The following is an 18,213-nucleotide window of genomic DNA, read 5'->3' as shown; positions in this document are numbered from 1 at the left end:
ATGGAAACTTAGATGGTTTCTAAGCCATTAACCAAGCAATGAGCAGAATGTTTAGAGGGAAGCATGTAGTTGTTAGAGAGGGAAATACTTGAACAGAACTTCATGGAGTCAGCTTATTTTACTTCCACTGCAGGCAGAAGGGGCATTGGGGAGGCAGCCTGCATTTAAATAGTGTAGCTTTCCACAGTCTGAAAACATGGGTTGATTTAAAGGCAGGTTTATATTGGCGTTTTATATTTGACAATTTATCTATGGCTCACAGTCCTTACCCTTTCCCTCTGCTGCATCCCTGGGTGATAAGTCATTATTTTTATCACCATTTGTTGGAGAATGTATAGAAGGATAAGTGACTTGCTAAGGATCATGGAACAAGACACTAAACAGAGTCATGATTAGAACTTCGAGTTTCTGACTCCTAAGCTCAGAAGCAGACCACTAGGCAACATTTGCCTCCCTGCAGAAAGAGGGGCCCCCAAAGCCCCCAAAACAATCTGTTCAGCTTTACTGTGCTAAACAGCATCCAAAGCATTCACAGCTTTGTGAAAAAGAGAGAAACTGTACATGGCCTGACCTTTCAGATACCTACTGGGAAAAATAGAAAACCCAGAGGGTGTCACAACTTTCTGGATCCAGCTGGCACTCTCATCACTGACAGAAGCCTATGATTTCATGGTTAGGTACACCTTGAGACTGGGAATTGAGAACCTTTCATTGGGAGCTTGTTATACTGTAGTTGTTTTTATACAGGATTGAAAATTATCAAGAGAAAGACTAACCTGAGCTGTAGATTTCTTTGGCAGTTCTTGAATAGGTATAGCTTTGACAGATTGCCAACCCCTCCTGATTTGGGGAGACTATCCTTTGAGTTTTTAATTGTCTGCTTCTTTTAGTTTAGTTACTTTTTTAAACTTTTTATTTTGATATAATTATAGACTCACAGGAAGTTGCAAAAATAGTACAGAGAGTTCTTGTACCCTTCACCCAGCTTCCTCCAATGGTGATATCTTATATAACTCTATAATATTGTTTCTTTTAGTTTTGAAGAGGGTATCCAGGTGGGAAAGAACATGGCAGTAAACAGAGTATATGGGAAGAGGAATTTTGGCAGCTGTTATTGCTATTTTGTTCTTAAAATTGCTTTTTAAATTGTTCTTCCTATTTCCCCCAAATTTTCTCTGATTTGGGGGAATATGTTACAAGATGTATTCTAGGCTTGGTGTGCCTAATTAAGACTGCTCTAGCTTCCATGTGCAAAAACATGGAGGCTTCTTTCTTCTGTGGATAATCAGTTCCTCTCAAAATTAGAATGTTCTAATATAGGGTCATTAGAAGGTATTTCTCTCTTTTCATAATTTTGTTATAAAGATTCTGTATAGCAGTGTACAAAGCCCCAGGATTGAAAAAGAATGCCAGGAAACCATTTTTTCCTTCAAATCATCACATTTGGCTAAATCCAAAATTTATACTATTTTGAATCTTTCTCTTAGAAACTTGGCAAAAGCAAAAGATAAGAATTTCCAACAAGTTTAGCTTGTTAGAGGGAGAAAAAGATTCCCACCTAAAAACCCCTTAAAAGAGTGAGAAATCTCTGTTCTTTTCTCTGCACATGAAGGCACTTCCTATCCAGAGAAATGTCACCTCTCATAGGCCCATTAGCATCTTGTCAACTGAAAGAGGCAGAGGAAAGAATAGTTGTACTTTTGTTGCTCTGTCTGTACTGGTTGTATAGGAAAGTATCATTTGGTTTCATAAGGTATCGTTCCCTGGATCTCAAGTGAGCAGGACAAGTCTGTTAGTGGTTTTCCCTAAAACCACTTTCCTGGTTTAACCAAGAAATTAAAGTTCTTGGTTCTACATCAGATGGCTCCACTGAGACATGGTCTCATTGACTACTGGATTTCTTCAAGGGTGATTTTTGACTACCTTTCAATTGGGCAATGTTGGAAAAAATAAGCAGGTGGTATAGGGCCCTAGAAGAAGCCAGTAGCTTCTGAGCATGCTTCGTTAGAGGCAGCTGCACAGGAATGAGGTGTATGGGATCTTGCATTTCTGAGTCTAAGTTCCATATGGGAACTTTCACATAAAAACTCATTTTCATGGTAAAGAGGGTGGGTGGTAATTCTGAGGATTGCAGTGTCCCCAAGTAAAGGGGGAATTGGAGATAGTTGAGAATTTTATTTTCTCTTTTAGCAGATACACTTTAACAGCAAGGAAAATGGTAAGACAGAACCTAACTTCCATTTAAAGAAAGGATTTGTTCTTTTTTCCAGTTCATCTCAAGGGGTGTGGAGCCTTTAGACAGTGCAGTTTGTTGACGTACTGACTTATTATTGTGCTAAAATACACATAACATAAAATTTACCATCTTAACCGTTTTTAAGTGTATGTTCAATGGTATTAAATACATTCACACTGTAATGCAGCCATCACCACCATCGTTCCCCATAAATCTTTTCATCTTGTAAAACTGAAACTATTCTGTCTTTATGATTTTGACTACTCTAAGTAATCCATGTAAGTGGAATCATACAGTATTTGCCTTTTTGTGACTGGCTTATTTTACTTATAATGTCCTCAAGGTTCAAGAAATCAGATTCTCCCCCTTCCTGCAGATTTAGCTATTTTTTTGTTATTATAATTATTTTTTGCTGCACTGCGCGGCTTGTGGGATCTTAGTTTCCTGACCAGGGATTGAACCCAAGCCCTTGGCAGTGAAAGCGCGGAGTCCTAACCACTGGACCACCAGCGAATTCCCTGTTGTTTTGTTTTCGATTGTAGGCTGTCTCTGTGCTGAGGATCAGCCTGAGGTGTAAACTTAATGTTTTCTTAGGTCTCTTCTGAGCCTTTTCTTGGGCATGTGCAGTCACTCTCTAATTTTCCCTGAATATGCAGTTGTTTCTGAATGTCCTAGTTTTTTTTACTTCTGAATGCCTTCTTGGTTAATGTTTATATTATCCTAGTATTTACCTTTTTTTTTTAAATTGAGGTATAGTTGATTTACAATGTTGTGTTAGTTTCTGCTGTACAGCAAAGTGATTCAGTTATACATATGTATATTTTTTTCCATTATGGTTTATCACAGGATATCGAATATAGTTCCCTGTGCTATACAGTAGGACCTTGTTGTTTATCCATTCTATATATCATAGTTTGCATCTGCTAACCCCAAACTCCCAATCTGTCCCTCCCTTACTCCCTCCGCCCCCGCCTTGGCAACCACAAATCTGTTCTCTAGGTCTGTGAGTCTGTTTCTGTTTCTTAGATAGGTTCATTTGTGTTGAATATTCTAGTTTTTAATGTCTGGCTCCTGAAAGGGGAAAAGCAAAAAATGAAGGTGGGGAAAAAGGGGCACTAGCCCCTTAAATCTGGAAGTCACTTATCAGGAGGGGGAAGGGCTTGCAACAATGAGGGGAGGTGCAACAAAAATGGCTGCCCACCTCTTTGTCTGCACCTGTGTGATTAGAAGCAGCAATCAGTGATCATAGCACAGATCCCCAGTATTTGGAAGACAGGGCCCTTTTTGCCCACCCTATCTCCTGTAAGCTGTGTGCAAGCTGCTTCAGAAACAGGTGCACAGCTGCTTACCACAGGCCTGGGATTGGGTGATAGGTAGCTGCTAATGTACTAAGAGTTGAAATTGACCAAAATGAACCAAATTTACCATCCAAGTTTTCCTCTGGAAGTTGCAAACCTTCATCAGAGGTCAGAGTTCTAAAATAGTTACATCAGACAGATTCTGCCAGTGCAGTTATTGCCTAGGTGGGAAGAGAGATTCCTGGTGTTTCATGCTTTGCCACCTTCCCAGAAACCTCCCACTGGATATACTAACTTTTGTGCTCTGTTCACCTGGAGAGGCTCATAGCATACAGCCAAAGCCATTTCATTTTCTTGTTTGATTCATTGGTCTCTGTTTCAGTGAGGTGCTTGGGTTTGCAGCCAGACAGTTGCCTGTATTCTGAGAAGCCACCTAGTGTATTTTTAAATTATTCTGCTGGTAAGTGTTGGTTTCTGAGTCTTTCCTGTGCCACTTGGCTGACCGACAATGAGCCTGCTGATTGCTGGCAATGTCCCTGAGTAATTGGTGATTTTGTCCAGAGATGCTAGAATTGGCTAGAGTTTATAGTGCCTCTGGGGTTTTGGAGGCATTGACTTGTTACACTAGTGCTATTTCTAGCCTGTCATTTGAGTTCTTCTACCTCTCTCCTAAGCAAGTGAGGAGCTAAATATTTCTCTTCTGTCAGTCACTGTGAAATTATCCATATCCCCTAATGATCGGGTTTTGACCTGGGATCTGTGGCATCTCATCCTAGCTCCCTGCCAGGCCACAAAATAGGGCCTAGTTGAGTCCTGTCTTTGCTTTCTATCTCTTTCTCTTCATAGCATGTAAAAGCTGTTCAAACAGACAGCTCTCTCTGACCCGATTCTTTGGAGACATTTATTTGTTCCCTGCTGGAGGCTCTGTGTCTCCTTCCTGTTTTTAATCTTATTTAAATGTCATTCACTTGGTTTTGTAATTAAACCTCCCCTCTGCTTCTCTGAGACAGGCGCTGAGCTACCACTTAATTGTATCTTCCTGTGGTTGGCTTGTTCCTCTCTGCACCTGGTTTACTTCAATGTCTGGGACAGGTTTTAGTTCTGGAGAAGTTCCCATATCCATTATTCATTCCACTCTCCTACACGGCAACATGGTTTGCTGCTTACTACTTGCTACCTTCTTTTCCTCCCCTTGAATTCAAAGCAGGATAGGAAAAAGTCTGGGAAAGTCCTCATTGTGTGGGGTACATTAATGCTAGGAACAGTTCTGTGAACAAGGTTCCTTGTGGAGTGAGAGGGCCCAGTGTAAGACAGCAGGATTCTCAGGTGGGTGGTACTGAGCTCTTCTCATTTGAGAAACAGATTGGCTGCTTTTGCCTCTGGGAATTCACTTGGGACTCAGGGAACCATCAAGGTACTCATTCCTGGCGCAGCTTCCCAGAACCTGCACACTCTGCTTTATTCCACTTGAGTCTGCATACAGAAAAGTCAGAACGTCTGTACACTGCTGCCATATTTGATGCACAAGATTCTCCAAGGAAAGAAACTAGCGCCAGAGCTAAGTAAGAGCCTGACACTTGCCTCTAGTACAGAGTCAAAAGACAGCTGGGGACTTCCCTGGTGGCACAGTGGTTGAGAATCTGCCTGCCAATGCAGGGGACACGGATTTGAGCCCAGGTCCAGGAAGATCCCACACGCCGCAGAGGAACTAAGCCCATGCACCACAACTATTGAGCCTGTGCTCTAGAGCCCGTGAGCCACAACTGCTGAGCCTGCGTGCCACAACTTCTGAGGCCTGTGCGCCTAGAGCCCAAGCTCTGCAACAAGAGAAGCCACTGCAATGAGAAGCCCGCGCACCGCAACGAAGAGTAGCGGTTGAGAGGGGGTACCCTGCTCGCCGCAAGTCGAGAAAGCCTGCGTGCAGCAACTAAGACCCAACAACGAAGACCCAATGCAGCCATAAATAAATAAATTAATTAATTAGGGGAAAAAAAGAGGCAGCAGTTGCAGCCAATTTGTAGTTCCTGAAAGCAAACCCAGACACTAAAATTTCAAAGTGCCTGGTGGAAAAGACTTTCCAATGAAGAAACAAGTGTGTATGGAGCACCCACTTCCCTACAGCTTAAACTTATTGAATGTGTAATGTAATACTTCAAATGTTTCACTGACACAACTTCTCTGTTTTTCACTCAGTGTAGGTTAAGAGTATTTGGAGCCAGGTCTCTGGATCCTCATTTAGTAGAAATAGAAAAGATTAGGAGGCAAACCCAGGATCCCTAAGGATTCCCTAGAATATTTTTAGTATAGTTGACCCTTAAACAAGTTGAAGGTTTGGGGTGCTAACACCGCCCACTACTCCCTCCAGCCCTGTCAAAAATCCACCTATAACTTTAACAGTCTGCCCTCCCTATCCACGGTCTCACATCTGTGGATTCACCAACCACGGATCATGAAGTACCATAGTACACATTTATTTTTAAAAATCCAAATATAAGTGGACCCATGCAGTTCAAACCCATGTTGTTCAAGAGTCAACTGTACTTCGGTACATTGTTAGCTTTGATTATAAACTGATTATTATTCTGAGGACTGCCATAGTATTGTCTTGAAGGCTGTCCAGTGTGCATTTTCAATTTGCATTCCTGCTCAAGATCTGTGGCTCTCTGTTGATTGAGTATATTTGGATCCTTTTCTCTTCCCCATCAAAAAGGAAACACCTTTGTATGTTTAGCCCTATACTCAGTATTGTGTACCATGATGTAGATTTCAGCTCATCAGTTACACTGAGGTTACAGAAAGTTGGGATGGAGTGTTTGCAGGGCTCATGCTAGTGTCTGTGGAAAGAAAAACATTGGCCTCTTGTTAGTTAATTGGTAAAACATACATAAAATTTACCATTTTAAGTGTACAGTTCATTGGCATTAAGTATATTCACATTGCTGTGCAACCATCTCTACCTTCCACCTCCACAATTTTAAAAATTTTCTTAAACTGAAACTGTATCCATTAAACAATAAGTCTGCCTTCCCCCCTCTCCACACCCCTGGCAACCACCAATCTACTTCCTGTCTCTATGAATTTGATTTCTCTAGGCTCTGCATATAAATCGAATTATACAGTATTTGTCCTTTTGTGACTGACATTTTTCACTTAGCATAATGTCTTCATGTTTCATCCATGTAGTAGCATGTGTCAGAATTTCCTTTTTCAGGCTGAATAATATTCGAATGTATGTATATACCACATTTTGTTTATCTATTCATGTGTCAACGGATTCTTGTATTGCTTCCACCTTTTGGCTATTGTGAATAATGCTGTTATGAATACTGATGCACGAATACTTGAGTCCTTGCTTTCAACCTCTTGTTTTTGAGAGTGTGCCGGTTAAAGTGTCTTAGGTCAGTGGAGTGAAATCCTGAGACGCTTACAAGAGAGATGGACTTGAACTTACATGATTTTTCTTTTGGTCACTTGGATGTGTGAGGGGCTGATTAAGTGGAGTTCTGACTAAAGTTATGGTTTTGGGTGGTAAATATAGGTATTGGCCCTAGATAGCTTGCTCCCGCACACTCTACAAATGTTTGTTTTTAAAGATTTATTATTTATTTACTTATTATTTATGGCTCCGTCAGGTCTTAGTTGTGGCACGTCAGATCTTCGTTGAGGCATGCGGGATCTTTTCGTTGCAACGCATGGGCTTTTCTCTAGTTGTGGCGTGCAGGTTTTTCCTTCTCTAGCTGTGACGCGAGGGCTCCAGGGCGAGTGGGCTCTGTAGTTGTGGTGCGCCAGCTCAGTAGTTGTGGCGTGCGGGCTTAGTTGCCCCTGCGGCATGTGGGATCGTAGTTCCCTGATCAGGGATTGAACCCGAGTCCCCTGCATTGTAAGGTGGATTCCTTACCACTGCTCCACCAGGGAAGTCCCAACAAGAGTTTTTTTTAATTGAAGTTTAGGAGGAACCAGTACAGTTTCATAGACCTCAGCAGGGGGAGTTCATGGACCTTCTTCTTGGTATGTTGCCCTTAATGTAATCAACTAGTATGTGGCTTTGGGTAACTTATTTAATCTTTCTGAATTTCAGTTTGGTTATCTGTTAATTGGGACCACTAATACCTACTTCATTGGATAATTAATAGGATTCAGTGAGAGTGATGTACTTTAAGTGCTTTACATGATGCCTAGCATGTAGCAGACACCTAATAAATGTTACCTCCCTTGCCATTTATGACTTTTGTGTTTCTCCCTTTGAAAAGAGATGAGAATACAGTTTGGGGGAGGTGATTTCTGTAGTTAAGTGTCTCTTTTTAAGGTGTCAGGTGGAGCACAGTAGAAAAGAGGAAGGTTTGAGATACAGTTGTCTCTCCATATCTGCATCCACAGATTCAACCAACCATGGATCAAAAATATTTGAAAAGAAAATTTCAGAAAGTTCCAAAAAGCAAAACTTGAATTTGCTGCATGCTGGCAACTATTTACATAGCATTTACATTATATTAGATATTATAAGTAATCTATAGAGATGATTTAAATTATACAGGAAGATGTGTGTAGGTTACACTGCAAATACTACATCATTTTATTTATTTATTTATTTTTTTGCGATACGTGGACCTCTCACTGTTGTGGCCTCTCCCGTTGCGGAGCACAGGCTCCGGACGCGCAGGCTCAGCGGCCATGGCTCACGGGCCCAGCTGCTCCGTGGCATGTGGGATCCTCCCGGACCGGGACACGAACTCGTGTCCCCTACATCGGCAGGCGGACTCTCAACCACTGCGCCACCAGGGAAGCCTACATCATTTTATATAAAGGACTTGAGCATCTATGGAGTTTGGTATCTGTGGAGGGTCCTGGAAACAATCTCCACGCCCCATCCCCCTATCCCCCTTCCCATCCCCCCATCCCCGCTGTGGATACCGAGGGACCGCTGTACTTTGTGTGAGCTTCTGACACAGTTATTGACTTGTAGTTGTTGTCATTCAGCAGAAAGATGTGATGCATTTCTCTATATGATATATCTATCTGGCATTGGTGTTTTGGGACAGCCTACTCCTGGGACTATGAAGGATGGGGGCCAATGAGAATTGTCTGTTAAGACCTGGAAGGTCTCAACCACCAAGCTTGTCATCTGAAAAGATTCTGCAGTAAGCTGTGCCATTCTGTTTTTTTTTTTTAATTAATTAATTAATTAATTAATTTTTGGCTGCATTGGGTCTTTGTTGCTGCGTGTGGGCTTTCTCTAGTTGTGGCGGACAGGGACTACTCTTTGTTGCGGTGTATAGGCTGCTCATTGCGGTGGCTTCTCTTGTTGCTGAGCACGGGCTCTAGGCACGTGGGCTTCAGTAGTTGTGGTGCACGGGTTCAGTAGTTGTGGCTCGAGGGCTCCAGAGTGCAGGCTCAGTAGTTGTGGCGCACGGGCTTAGTTGCTCCGCGGCATGTGGGATCTTCCCGGACCAGGGCTCGAATCCGTGTTCCCTGCATTGGCAGGCAGATTCTTAACCACTGCACCACCAGGGAAGTCCCTGTGCCATTCTGTTTTGTGGATGAGTAGCCATTGCTCACCTAATGGGCAAAACTGTTTACACAGTAATGGGTTTCTATAACATAGGCCCTTTTTCTTTGGAAATCTCTCAGACTAAGGATCATGTCTTTGGTGAGGAAGAGCTTGTGTTAGTCCCTTCTCCCCTGCTTCCTTTTAAAACTATTATTTAAAAATTAGAAACATGGTAAACCGAAGGGTTAAATTAAAAAGAAAAAAAAAGCATACCCTGCCCCTCTTATCTTCACAATGACTACAACATGTATTGTACTTGATAACAAACTCTTATAGACATATGACTAATTAACAATACTACGTTTATACAACCAACCCCTTATCTTTTGTAGTTATCTTAACTCTTCCCTCTATGTACTGTTACTTCTGTGACAGTTTGGTTGGTTATGTGCCCAGATGGCACCAAGTGGACAAGTGGATCAAGGGCAGTTTTCTAAAAATGTGTGTGTGTGGAGAGTGGTGAGCCAGGAGTCAGCCAACATGAGCTCTGTGCTACTTGTGTGTTGGCACCGAGTACCAGATCTCTGCTGTCCTTGAACCTGCCCCTGGCCCAAGGCTATTCTCTGGCCTGCAGTTAAACCTTGTTCATAGCACTATACCATAATAGCTTATGAATAAGCCTGGATATTAATTGTTTATACTCATGTTTTTTGTTTGTTTGTTTCAGTTCTGATTTTGCATAAAGAAGGGAGATCTTGTCTCCATTTGAAGTCCAGATCTGATCATATTCCATCTTCAGTACATTATTTTGAAGGAGGCAACCCTGAGTGAGGGAAATAGGAACAGTTTTAGTTGACATTTATTATTATTTTTTAAAGATACTAGAGAGGAAGCAGAAACAGAAAGGGAGATAGAGGTGTGTGAAAGGTGAGATTTAAAGGAGGGAGATAAGAGCTGATGTAGAGGGCCTGCTGAGGCAGTTTATGCTGAGAAAAGCTACTGGGTGTGTTTTAGTGTTGAGAGTGAGTAGAAGAAAGGTAATAATGAGGTGTTAAACATCTTTACTCTAATAAGTAGTTGAAGACCAAGAAAAGGAGGGGATCAAATACATGAAAATAACCTTGGAGCAGCCAGTAGGTGGAGAAAGTTATATAAACCAGTCTAGAGAAGTGTTGGTAACAGTATAGTCAGGAAGTCTAAGCACACCATTTATACGTAAGCTTCCTTCCCTTTAACATTTGACTGCATCTAGCACCTTTATTTGTTTAATCTTATGTTAATGGAATGGTAGAAAGCACACTAACCAGGAGACCAGGATCTAGTCCCTGCTTAGTCACTAACTAGTTGGCATGGTGGTGGGGGGTTGTTTTCGAATCCAAAAAATGAGGGAGTTGGATTAAATGACCTCTAAGGTCCTTTCTAGCTCTAAAAGTCTAAAATCAGCTATGTCAAAGCCTCACAGACTTTGAACTCCCTTCACGTCAGGTCAGAGGATAGAAGACAATGTGTGTGTAGTGATGTGTATAGAACACTGAGTAGTTGATAGAATGAGTGCAAAGTCAGATGTTGAAGGAAAAAAGCATTATTTTATGAGATATTTGGGACATTCCTTCTTGAAGAGGAATCGTGGTCCCTGATGTCAGAGGCTTGTGGGAGCCAATTTTAAGGTTGCTTTGTTCATTTTAGCTGCCTATTAAATTCCCTCTAGAGAATGATAACTTCCAGGTAAGAAAACCCTGGCTTTTTTAAGAGGGTAGGGGTTCTGACCTGAATTATCAGGGGCAGAATGCATGTTTCCCCTGACACTGACTCTCAGAGTATTGAAGTGCTGGACTCTCCTTCTCAATACTGTTTGGCTCTGCTGACATCTGTGGCAATTGGGACACAGGCCACCTCTTGGCCTGTGCCAGAATTGCTCTTCCTCCCCTCATATTTATCACGTTGTCATCCCTGACTCTGAATCCCAGAGATCAAGACTAGCTGTAGTCTAGCAGAGGAGCAATAAATCATTGCTCTCACTTCCTTTTCTCCAGGTTTTCTACCCCTTAATTACCACATAACCACTTCTGAGGCTGCATCTTTGTGCTGTGTGTGCCTGGGACAAAAGCCCTCCTTGATTGGATATGTGCAAAAGCAGCTTTGTCTCTATCTAGCCATTATGTTTTGCAGAGTGCCACGTGTGTTACCCATCCTTTTCTCTTGTCTCTGGTGAGTTTAAGGAGTTTATTGTCAGGTGATTTATCCATTAATAGGGCTTTTCTAAGCTCTGGGGTTAGGGGGTGGACTGGGCAGCCCCTACTCATTAAGGAGAGAGGTTTGGGCTGGGTGAGTGCTTGTTTTTTTTTCCCCCCTGCTGCCGTGCTGCCTGGCTTGCAGGATCTTGGTTCCCCGACCAGAGAGTGAACCCAGGCCATGGCAGTGAAAGCGCTGAGTCCTAACCACTCCACCAGGGAATTCCCTTGGGTTAGTCATTTTTATATGGATTTTAGCCAGTCCCCTTCATTTTCTGGGCTCCTAGTAGGAGCTAAGCAGGTTGTGTGATCCAGAATGGGCTCCCATGGAGCTTTTCTGGGGTCCAGTCAAATAGATCACTTGTTAACAGACAACATCAAAAGGGCCAGCTGCCTATCATTTGCCTTTCCATTATGAAACCTCAGAGAACTTGAGTCAGGGTGAAGAGTTCATAAATGAGGATACCTATCTCCTTCATCCCTAGCAAGCCTTCTTTTTTTTTTTTTTGGTATTTGAAGGGAAGGTCCAGGCTTTAGAAACAGAATATAGACAAGCTATTGTACTTTTGCCTGCTGTTTCTTTACTGTACCTGTGCTTTTAGAGGATTGAGAGTGAGGGGTGTTGTGTGGCAGGCAGCAAGTGTCTGGAGAGACTTACTTCTACTCATCATTCCCTGCTGTTTCAAATCAAAGCTCATATCTCTTTTCTAAGAGTAGTAAACTTCACACAAAGCTCAGACAGCATGGGAGAATGGACTTCTTTGCTGGCAAAGAAGCAGATATGGTCTTAGAAAAGGAGAGGTCAAGCCTTTTTTTGTGTGTCTGTGGAAGTAGGAAGGGTTGAGGGGGAGAAGACAAAAGGAACATCAAATACTTGTAGCTGCTGAACCCCTTCTTTATAGTTCCCCATCAAACAGGGGAAATAGGTACAGGGGCAGTAGTCATGATGGGCAGAGAAGCAGAATTTATTTTATAGTCTTAGTTGAGAGAGTATAAGGCAACTGATAAATTATTTTATGCTTAATGTTTATTTGCAAAACTGTCTTTAGGCTGCACTGTTAACCTAGGGACTTGGCAGTCAGTCTCATGACTGAGATCGCTTGGATTTTAGCACTGTCTCCCCTCATTAAAGATTACAAGGCAAAAAGGGGACCTTTTCAGTAAACGTTGTCACAGTCGAGAGAGGACAGAGCAAGCTGTGCTTTTGTTTAAATATTTAGTACAGTTAAGGGCTTTTTTTCTCTTCATGAGCTCCATTCTTTTTTTTTTTTATTCCTAGGTATTTTATTCTTTTTATTGCAGTGGTAAACGGGAGTGTTTCCTTAATTTCTCTTTCAGATTCTTCATCATTAGTGTATAGGAATGCAAGAGATTTCTGTGCATTAATTTTGTATCCTGCAACTTTACCAAATTCATTGATTAGCTCTAGTAGTTTTCTGGTGGCCTCTTTAGATTTCTCTATGTATAGTATCATGTCATCTGCAAACAGTGACACTTTTACTTCTTCTTTTCCAATTTGTATTCCTTTTATTTCTTTTTCTTCTTTGATTGCAGTGGCTAGATCTTCCAAAACTATGTTGAATAATAGTGGTGAGAGTGGGCACCCTTGTCTTGTTCCTGATTTTAGAGGAAATGTTTTCAGTTTTTCACCATTGAGAATGATGTTTGCTACGGGTTTGTCATATATGGCCTTTATTATGTTGAGGTAGTTTCCCTCTATGTCCACTTTCTGGAGAGTTTTTATCATAAATCAGTGTTGAATTTTGTTAAAAGCTTTTTCTGAATCTATTGAGATGATCATATGGTTTTTCTTCTTCAGTTTGTTAATATGGTGTATCACATTGATTGATTTGCATATATTGACGAATCCTTGCATCCCTGGGTTAAATCCCACTTGATCATGGTATATGATCCTTTTAATGTGTTGTTGGATTCTGTTTGCTAGTATTTTGCTGAGGATTTTTGCATCTATATTCTTCAGTGATATTGGTCTGTAATTTTCTTTTTTTTGTAGTATCTCGGTCTGGTTTTGGTATCAGGGTGATGGTGGCCTCATAGAATGAGTTTGGGAGTGTTCCTTCCTCTGCAGTTTTTCGGAAGAGTTTGAGAAGGATGGGTGTTAGCTCTTCTCTAAATATTTGATAGAATTCACCTGTGAAGCCATCTGGTCCTGGACTTTTGTTTATTGGAAGATTTTAAATTACAGTTTCCAATTTCATTACTTGTGATTGGTCTGTTCATGTTTTCTGTTTCTTCCTGGTTCAGTCTTGGAAGCTTATACCTTTCTAAAAATTTGTCCATTTCTTCCAGGTTGTCCATTTTATTGGCACAGAGTTGCTTGTAGTAGTCGCTTAGGATGCTTTGTATTTCTGCGGTGTCTGTTGTAGCTTCTCCTTTTTCATTTCTAATTTTATTTATTTTTTATTTTTAATTTTATTTTTTTTTGCGATACACGGACCTCTCACTGTTGTGGCCTCTCCTGTTGCGGAGCACAGGCTCCAGACGCGCAGGCTCAGCGGCCATGGCTCACGGGCCCAGCCGCTCTGCAGCATGTGGGATCTTCCGGGACCAGGGCACAAACCCGTGTCCCTTGCATCAGCAGGCGGACTCTCAACCACTGCGCCACCAGGGAAGCCCCATTTCTAATTTTATTGATTTGAGTCCTCTCCCTCTTTTTCTTGATGAGTCCTCTCCCTCTTTTTCTTGATAAGTCTGGCTAATGGTTTATCAGTTTTTTTTATCTTCTCAAAGAACCAGCTTTTAGTTTTATTGATCTTTGTTATTGTTTTCTTTGTTTCTATTTCATTTATTTCTGCTCTGATCTTTATGATTTCTTTCCTTCTGTTAACTTTGGGTTTTGTTTGTTCTTCTTTCTCTAGTCCCTTTAGGTGTAAGTTTAGATTGTTTATTTGAGACTTTTCTTATTTCTTGAGGTAGAATTGTATTGCTATAAATTTCCCTCTTAGAACTGCTTTTGCTGCATCCCATAGGTTTTGGATCATCGTGTTTTTGTTGTCATTTGTCTCTAGGTATTTTTTGATTTTCTCTTTGATTTTTTTCAGTGATCTCTTGGTTATTTAGTAACGTATTGTTTAGCCTCCATGTGTTTGTGTTTTTTATGCTTTTTTTTCCCCCTGTAATTGATTTCTAATCTAGCGTTGTAGTCAGAAAAGATGTTTGATATGATTTCAATATTCTTAAATTTACTGAGGCTTGATTTGTGACCCAAGATGTGATCTATCCTGGAGAATGTTCCATGTGCACTTGAGAAGAAAGTGTAATCTGCTGTTTTTGTATGGAATGTCCTATAAATATCAATTAAGTTAATCTGGTCTCGTGTCATTTACAGCTTGTGTTTCCTTATTAATTTTCTGTCTGGATGATCTGTCCATTGGTGTAAATAAGGTGTTAAAGTCCCCCACTATTATTGTGTTACTGTCGATTTCCTCTTTTATAGCTGTTAGCAGTTGCCTTATGTATTAAGGTGCTCCTATGTTGGGTGCATATATATTTATAATTGTTATATCTTCCTCTTGGATTGATCCCTTGATCATTATGTAGTATCCTTCCTTGTCTCTTGTAACATTCTTTATTTTAAAGTCTATTTTATCTGATATGAGTATTGCTACTCCAGCTTTCTTCTGATTTCCATTTGCATGGAATATCTTTTTCCATCCTCTCACTTTCATTCTATGTGTCCCTAGGTCTGAAGTGGGTCTCTTGTAGACAGCATATATATGTGTCTTGTTTTTGTATCCATTCAGCGAGCCTCTGTGTTTTGGTTGGAGCATTTAATTCATTCACGTTTAAGGCAATTATCGATACGTATGTTCCTAAGACCATTTTCTTAATTGTTATGGGTTTGTTTTTGTAGGTCCTTTTCGTCTCTTGTGTTTCCCACTTAGAGAAGTTCCTTTAGCATTTGTTGTAGAGCTGGTTTTGTGGTGCTGAATTCCTAGCTTTTGCTTGTCTGTAAAACTTTTGATTTCTCCATTGAATCTTAATGAGATCCTTGCCGGGTAGAGTACTCTTGGTTGTAGGTTCTTCCCTTTCATCACTTTAAATATATCATGCCACTCCCTTCTGGCTTGTAGAATTTCTGCTGAGAAATCAGCTGTTAACCTTATGGGAGTTCCCTTGTATGACATTGGTCGTTTTTCCCTTGTTGCTTTCAGTAATTTTTCTTTGTCTTTAATTTTTGTCAGTTTGATTACTATGTGTCTCAGTGTGTTTCTCCTTGAGTTTATCCTGCCTGGGACTCTCTGTACTTCCTGGACTTGGGTGGCTATTTCCTTTCCCGTGTTAGGGAAGTTTTCGACTATAATCTCTTCAAATATTTTCTCAGGTCCTTTCTCTCTCTCTTCTCCTTCTGGGACCCCTATAATGTGAATGTTGTTGCATTTAATGTTATCCCAGAGGTCTCTTAGGCTGTCTTCATTTCTTTTCATTCTTTTTTCTTTATTCTGTTCTGCGGCAGTGAATTCCACCATTCTGTCTTCCAGGTCACTTATCTGTTCTTCTGCCTCAGTTATTCTGCTATTGATTCCTTCTAGTGTATTTTTCATTTCAGTTATCATATTGTTCATCTCTGTTTGTTTGTTCTTTAATTCTTCTAGGTGTTTCTTCTTTAATTCTTCTAGGTCTTTGTTGAACATTTCTTGCATCTTCTCTGTCTTTGCCTCCATTCTCTTTCCAAGGTCCTGGATCATCTTCACTATCATTATTCTTAGTTCTTTTTCTGGAAGGTTTCCTATCTCCACTTCATTTAGTTGTTTTTCTGGGGTTTATCTTGTTCCTTCATCTGGTACATAGCCCTCTGCCTTTTCATCTTGTCTGTCTTTCTGTGAATGTGGTTTTGTTCCACAGGCTGCAGGATTGTAGTTCTTCTTGCTTCTGGTGTCTGCCCTCTGGTCCATGAGCTCCATTCTTATACAGAGCTGAAGCAGTAGGTTCTACAGTATATCTGGCACATCTGTTGACCAGTTAGAATTAAAACATTTTCTTCTTAGCAGTGATGTTTGAAACAGTTACATAACTAAAACTTAGTGACTTGGGATGCTAGCATCCTAGGGTGAGAAGGGGACACTCAGTAAACTGAGCAAATATGATGTGGAAATCACCATGCAGGAATAAATTTGGAACACTAAAATGTCCATTTTATAATCAAATTTCTGACCTCAATTGCTGTTTACGAAGTGGCAAAAAGTAGATTTTTAAAAACCTGTGGGCAGATGAGCAGACATGTGCTTGGGAAGGTCAGTGCTTTCTTCAAATACACCTACTTTGCCTGCTTTTAAAAAGTCCTTAGTAGCTGTGATGTACTCATTCTAGCCCTCTTTGGATTTCTGTAGAGCTAGTTTACTTTCATTGCTTTCATTTAATAACTTTATTGATTATGCTTTGATTACCTTATTGATGCCTTTCCTTCTCTTTTTTTCTTTTTTTTCTTTTTTAAGCCTTGATAAATTTGCTGAAGTTCCTTATGTCAAATGAGACCGTACTTCTGGCCAAACACAACATTTTTACCTTAGCCCTTATGGTGAGTAGCAAAAAAATATATTTATTTTTATGAGCTGTACCCTAAGGCAGAAGTGGGCTGGTTTGAGACAGGAGCTGGTATTCTAGGGATTAAGTCATAGGGAAAACCAGGCCTTTATTTTCCCTTTGGATCAGAATCTCTATACTGGTGCTCCCCACTTTCACCTATGTCTTTGGAGAACCTGGGGTCTTTCATGAGATAATGGTAACACACCATTATATGATATTCCCACCAAACAGATACAAGAGGTGTAAATTAATTTCAAGAGCATTGATAATACTAAAAAGTAGAAAATAATTAGGAAGTGGTGAGTTTTGAGTACTTATAACTTGATTTTAATATAATTTATTGAATTGCAAGTTTATATAAGTTAATCTTTAATAATGACTTTAATAACCAGCTCACAAAATTTCTGAAAATTTAACAATTAACTCTTGCAAGACAATAAGAGCTGGCTATAGCACACTACTGATAATACTCTTCTGGTCTTCATAGTATGATACCTGTTTATGGGCTTTTGCTTCTTTTTTAGATTGTGAACCTATTTAATATGTTTATCACATATGGCGATACATTCCTGCCCACCCCCAGTAGTTATGATGAACTCTACTATGAGATTATCCGCATGCACCAGAGCTTTGACAACCTCTACTCCATGGGTAAGCTGTCTTCTTTTTATTCCTCTCTCCCCATCAGCTGTGATTTTTGGTATATGAGATGAAAAGACTACATAAGATTCTCCTCTAGTTGCTTGGTGCCCTTGCTTGGCACAGAACTGTGTAGTCTCCTTTTCTCAGGCAATAAGAAAGTATATGTGGACTTCTTTGCCTTCAGGAACTCAGAATTCATCTCAGTAGAAAGCTGGTTAACATCCCTGTAAGCCCTTTCTTGATGTTTGTGAAAGAGAGAGAATAGGGAGGCTTGTGGATTTAGTGAATACCAGTGAGATCGGAATGAGAGTGGGTGGGAGTTGACAGCAGCAAACAAAAGAGCTTGGATCCCAAGGGAACATTGTGTGATTTGAGAAGGTACAGGGTTTTAAGGAGTTTCAATGTACCTAGGTATTTTTAGCATAACTCACAAGAGGAAGTGGGCATTAGATAAAAATCTTTCTTGCAAACCTTTTGGTAATTGGCTCACTGAAAATTTACTCTGTAGCCGTAATGAGTATAACTTACTTCTGAAAGAGGTCATGTATCCCTGTAAGTTTGAGTGAAGAGGCTACTCAAACCTACCTAAGTTTGAAAGGTGTTTATAGTGCCCAGAAACAGAAAGCCACTCAATAAAGTGGTCTATTAAAAACCTCCAACTTATTAGCTTTATTGGGATGTAATTGATATATAATAAACTGCACCGTTTTTAAAAAAAAATTTATTTATTTTTTGGCCGCGCCACGCAGCCTCCTACGGGATCTTAGTTCC

The 18,213-nt window shown here is 40.5% G+C and overlaps 1 protein-coding gene across 2 annotated transcripts in view; it reads left to right on the top strand.

Moving 5' to 3' along the window:
- The window catches only part of ARMH3 (armadillo like helical domain containing 3), a 170,410-nt gene that overhangs the window by 64,896 nt on the left and 87,301 nt on the right, over window positions 1-18,213 (top strand). For both annotated transcript variants that reach the window (XM_082673335.1, XM_082673334.1), the window contains exons 21-22: window positions 16,710-16,792; window positions 17,325-17,451. In XM_082673335.1, coding sequence (XP_082529461.1) covers window positions 16,710-16,792; window positions 17,325-17,451 — 210 coding nt within the window. The remainder of the gene's footprint in view (window positions 1-16,709; window positions 16,793-17,324; window positions 17,452-18,213) is intronic.

Source organism: Grampus griseus (genome assembly GCF_964374135.1).
Source record: "Grampus griseus genome assembly, chromosome: 16".
NCBI lineage: Eukaryota > Metazoa > Chordata > Mammalia > Artiodactyla > Delphinidae > Grampus > Grampus griseus.
Note: the sequence above shows the minus strand (reverse complement) of the source record. Positions and strands in the feature narration are given on the sequence as shown.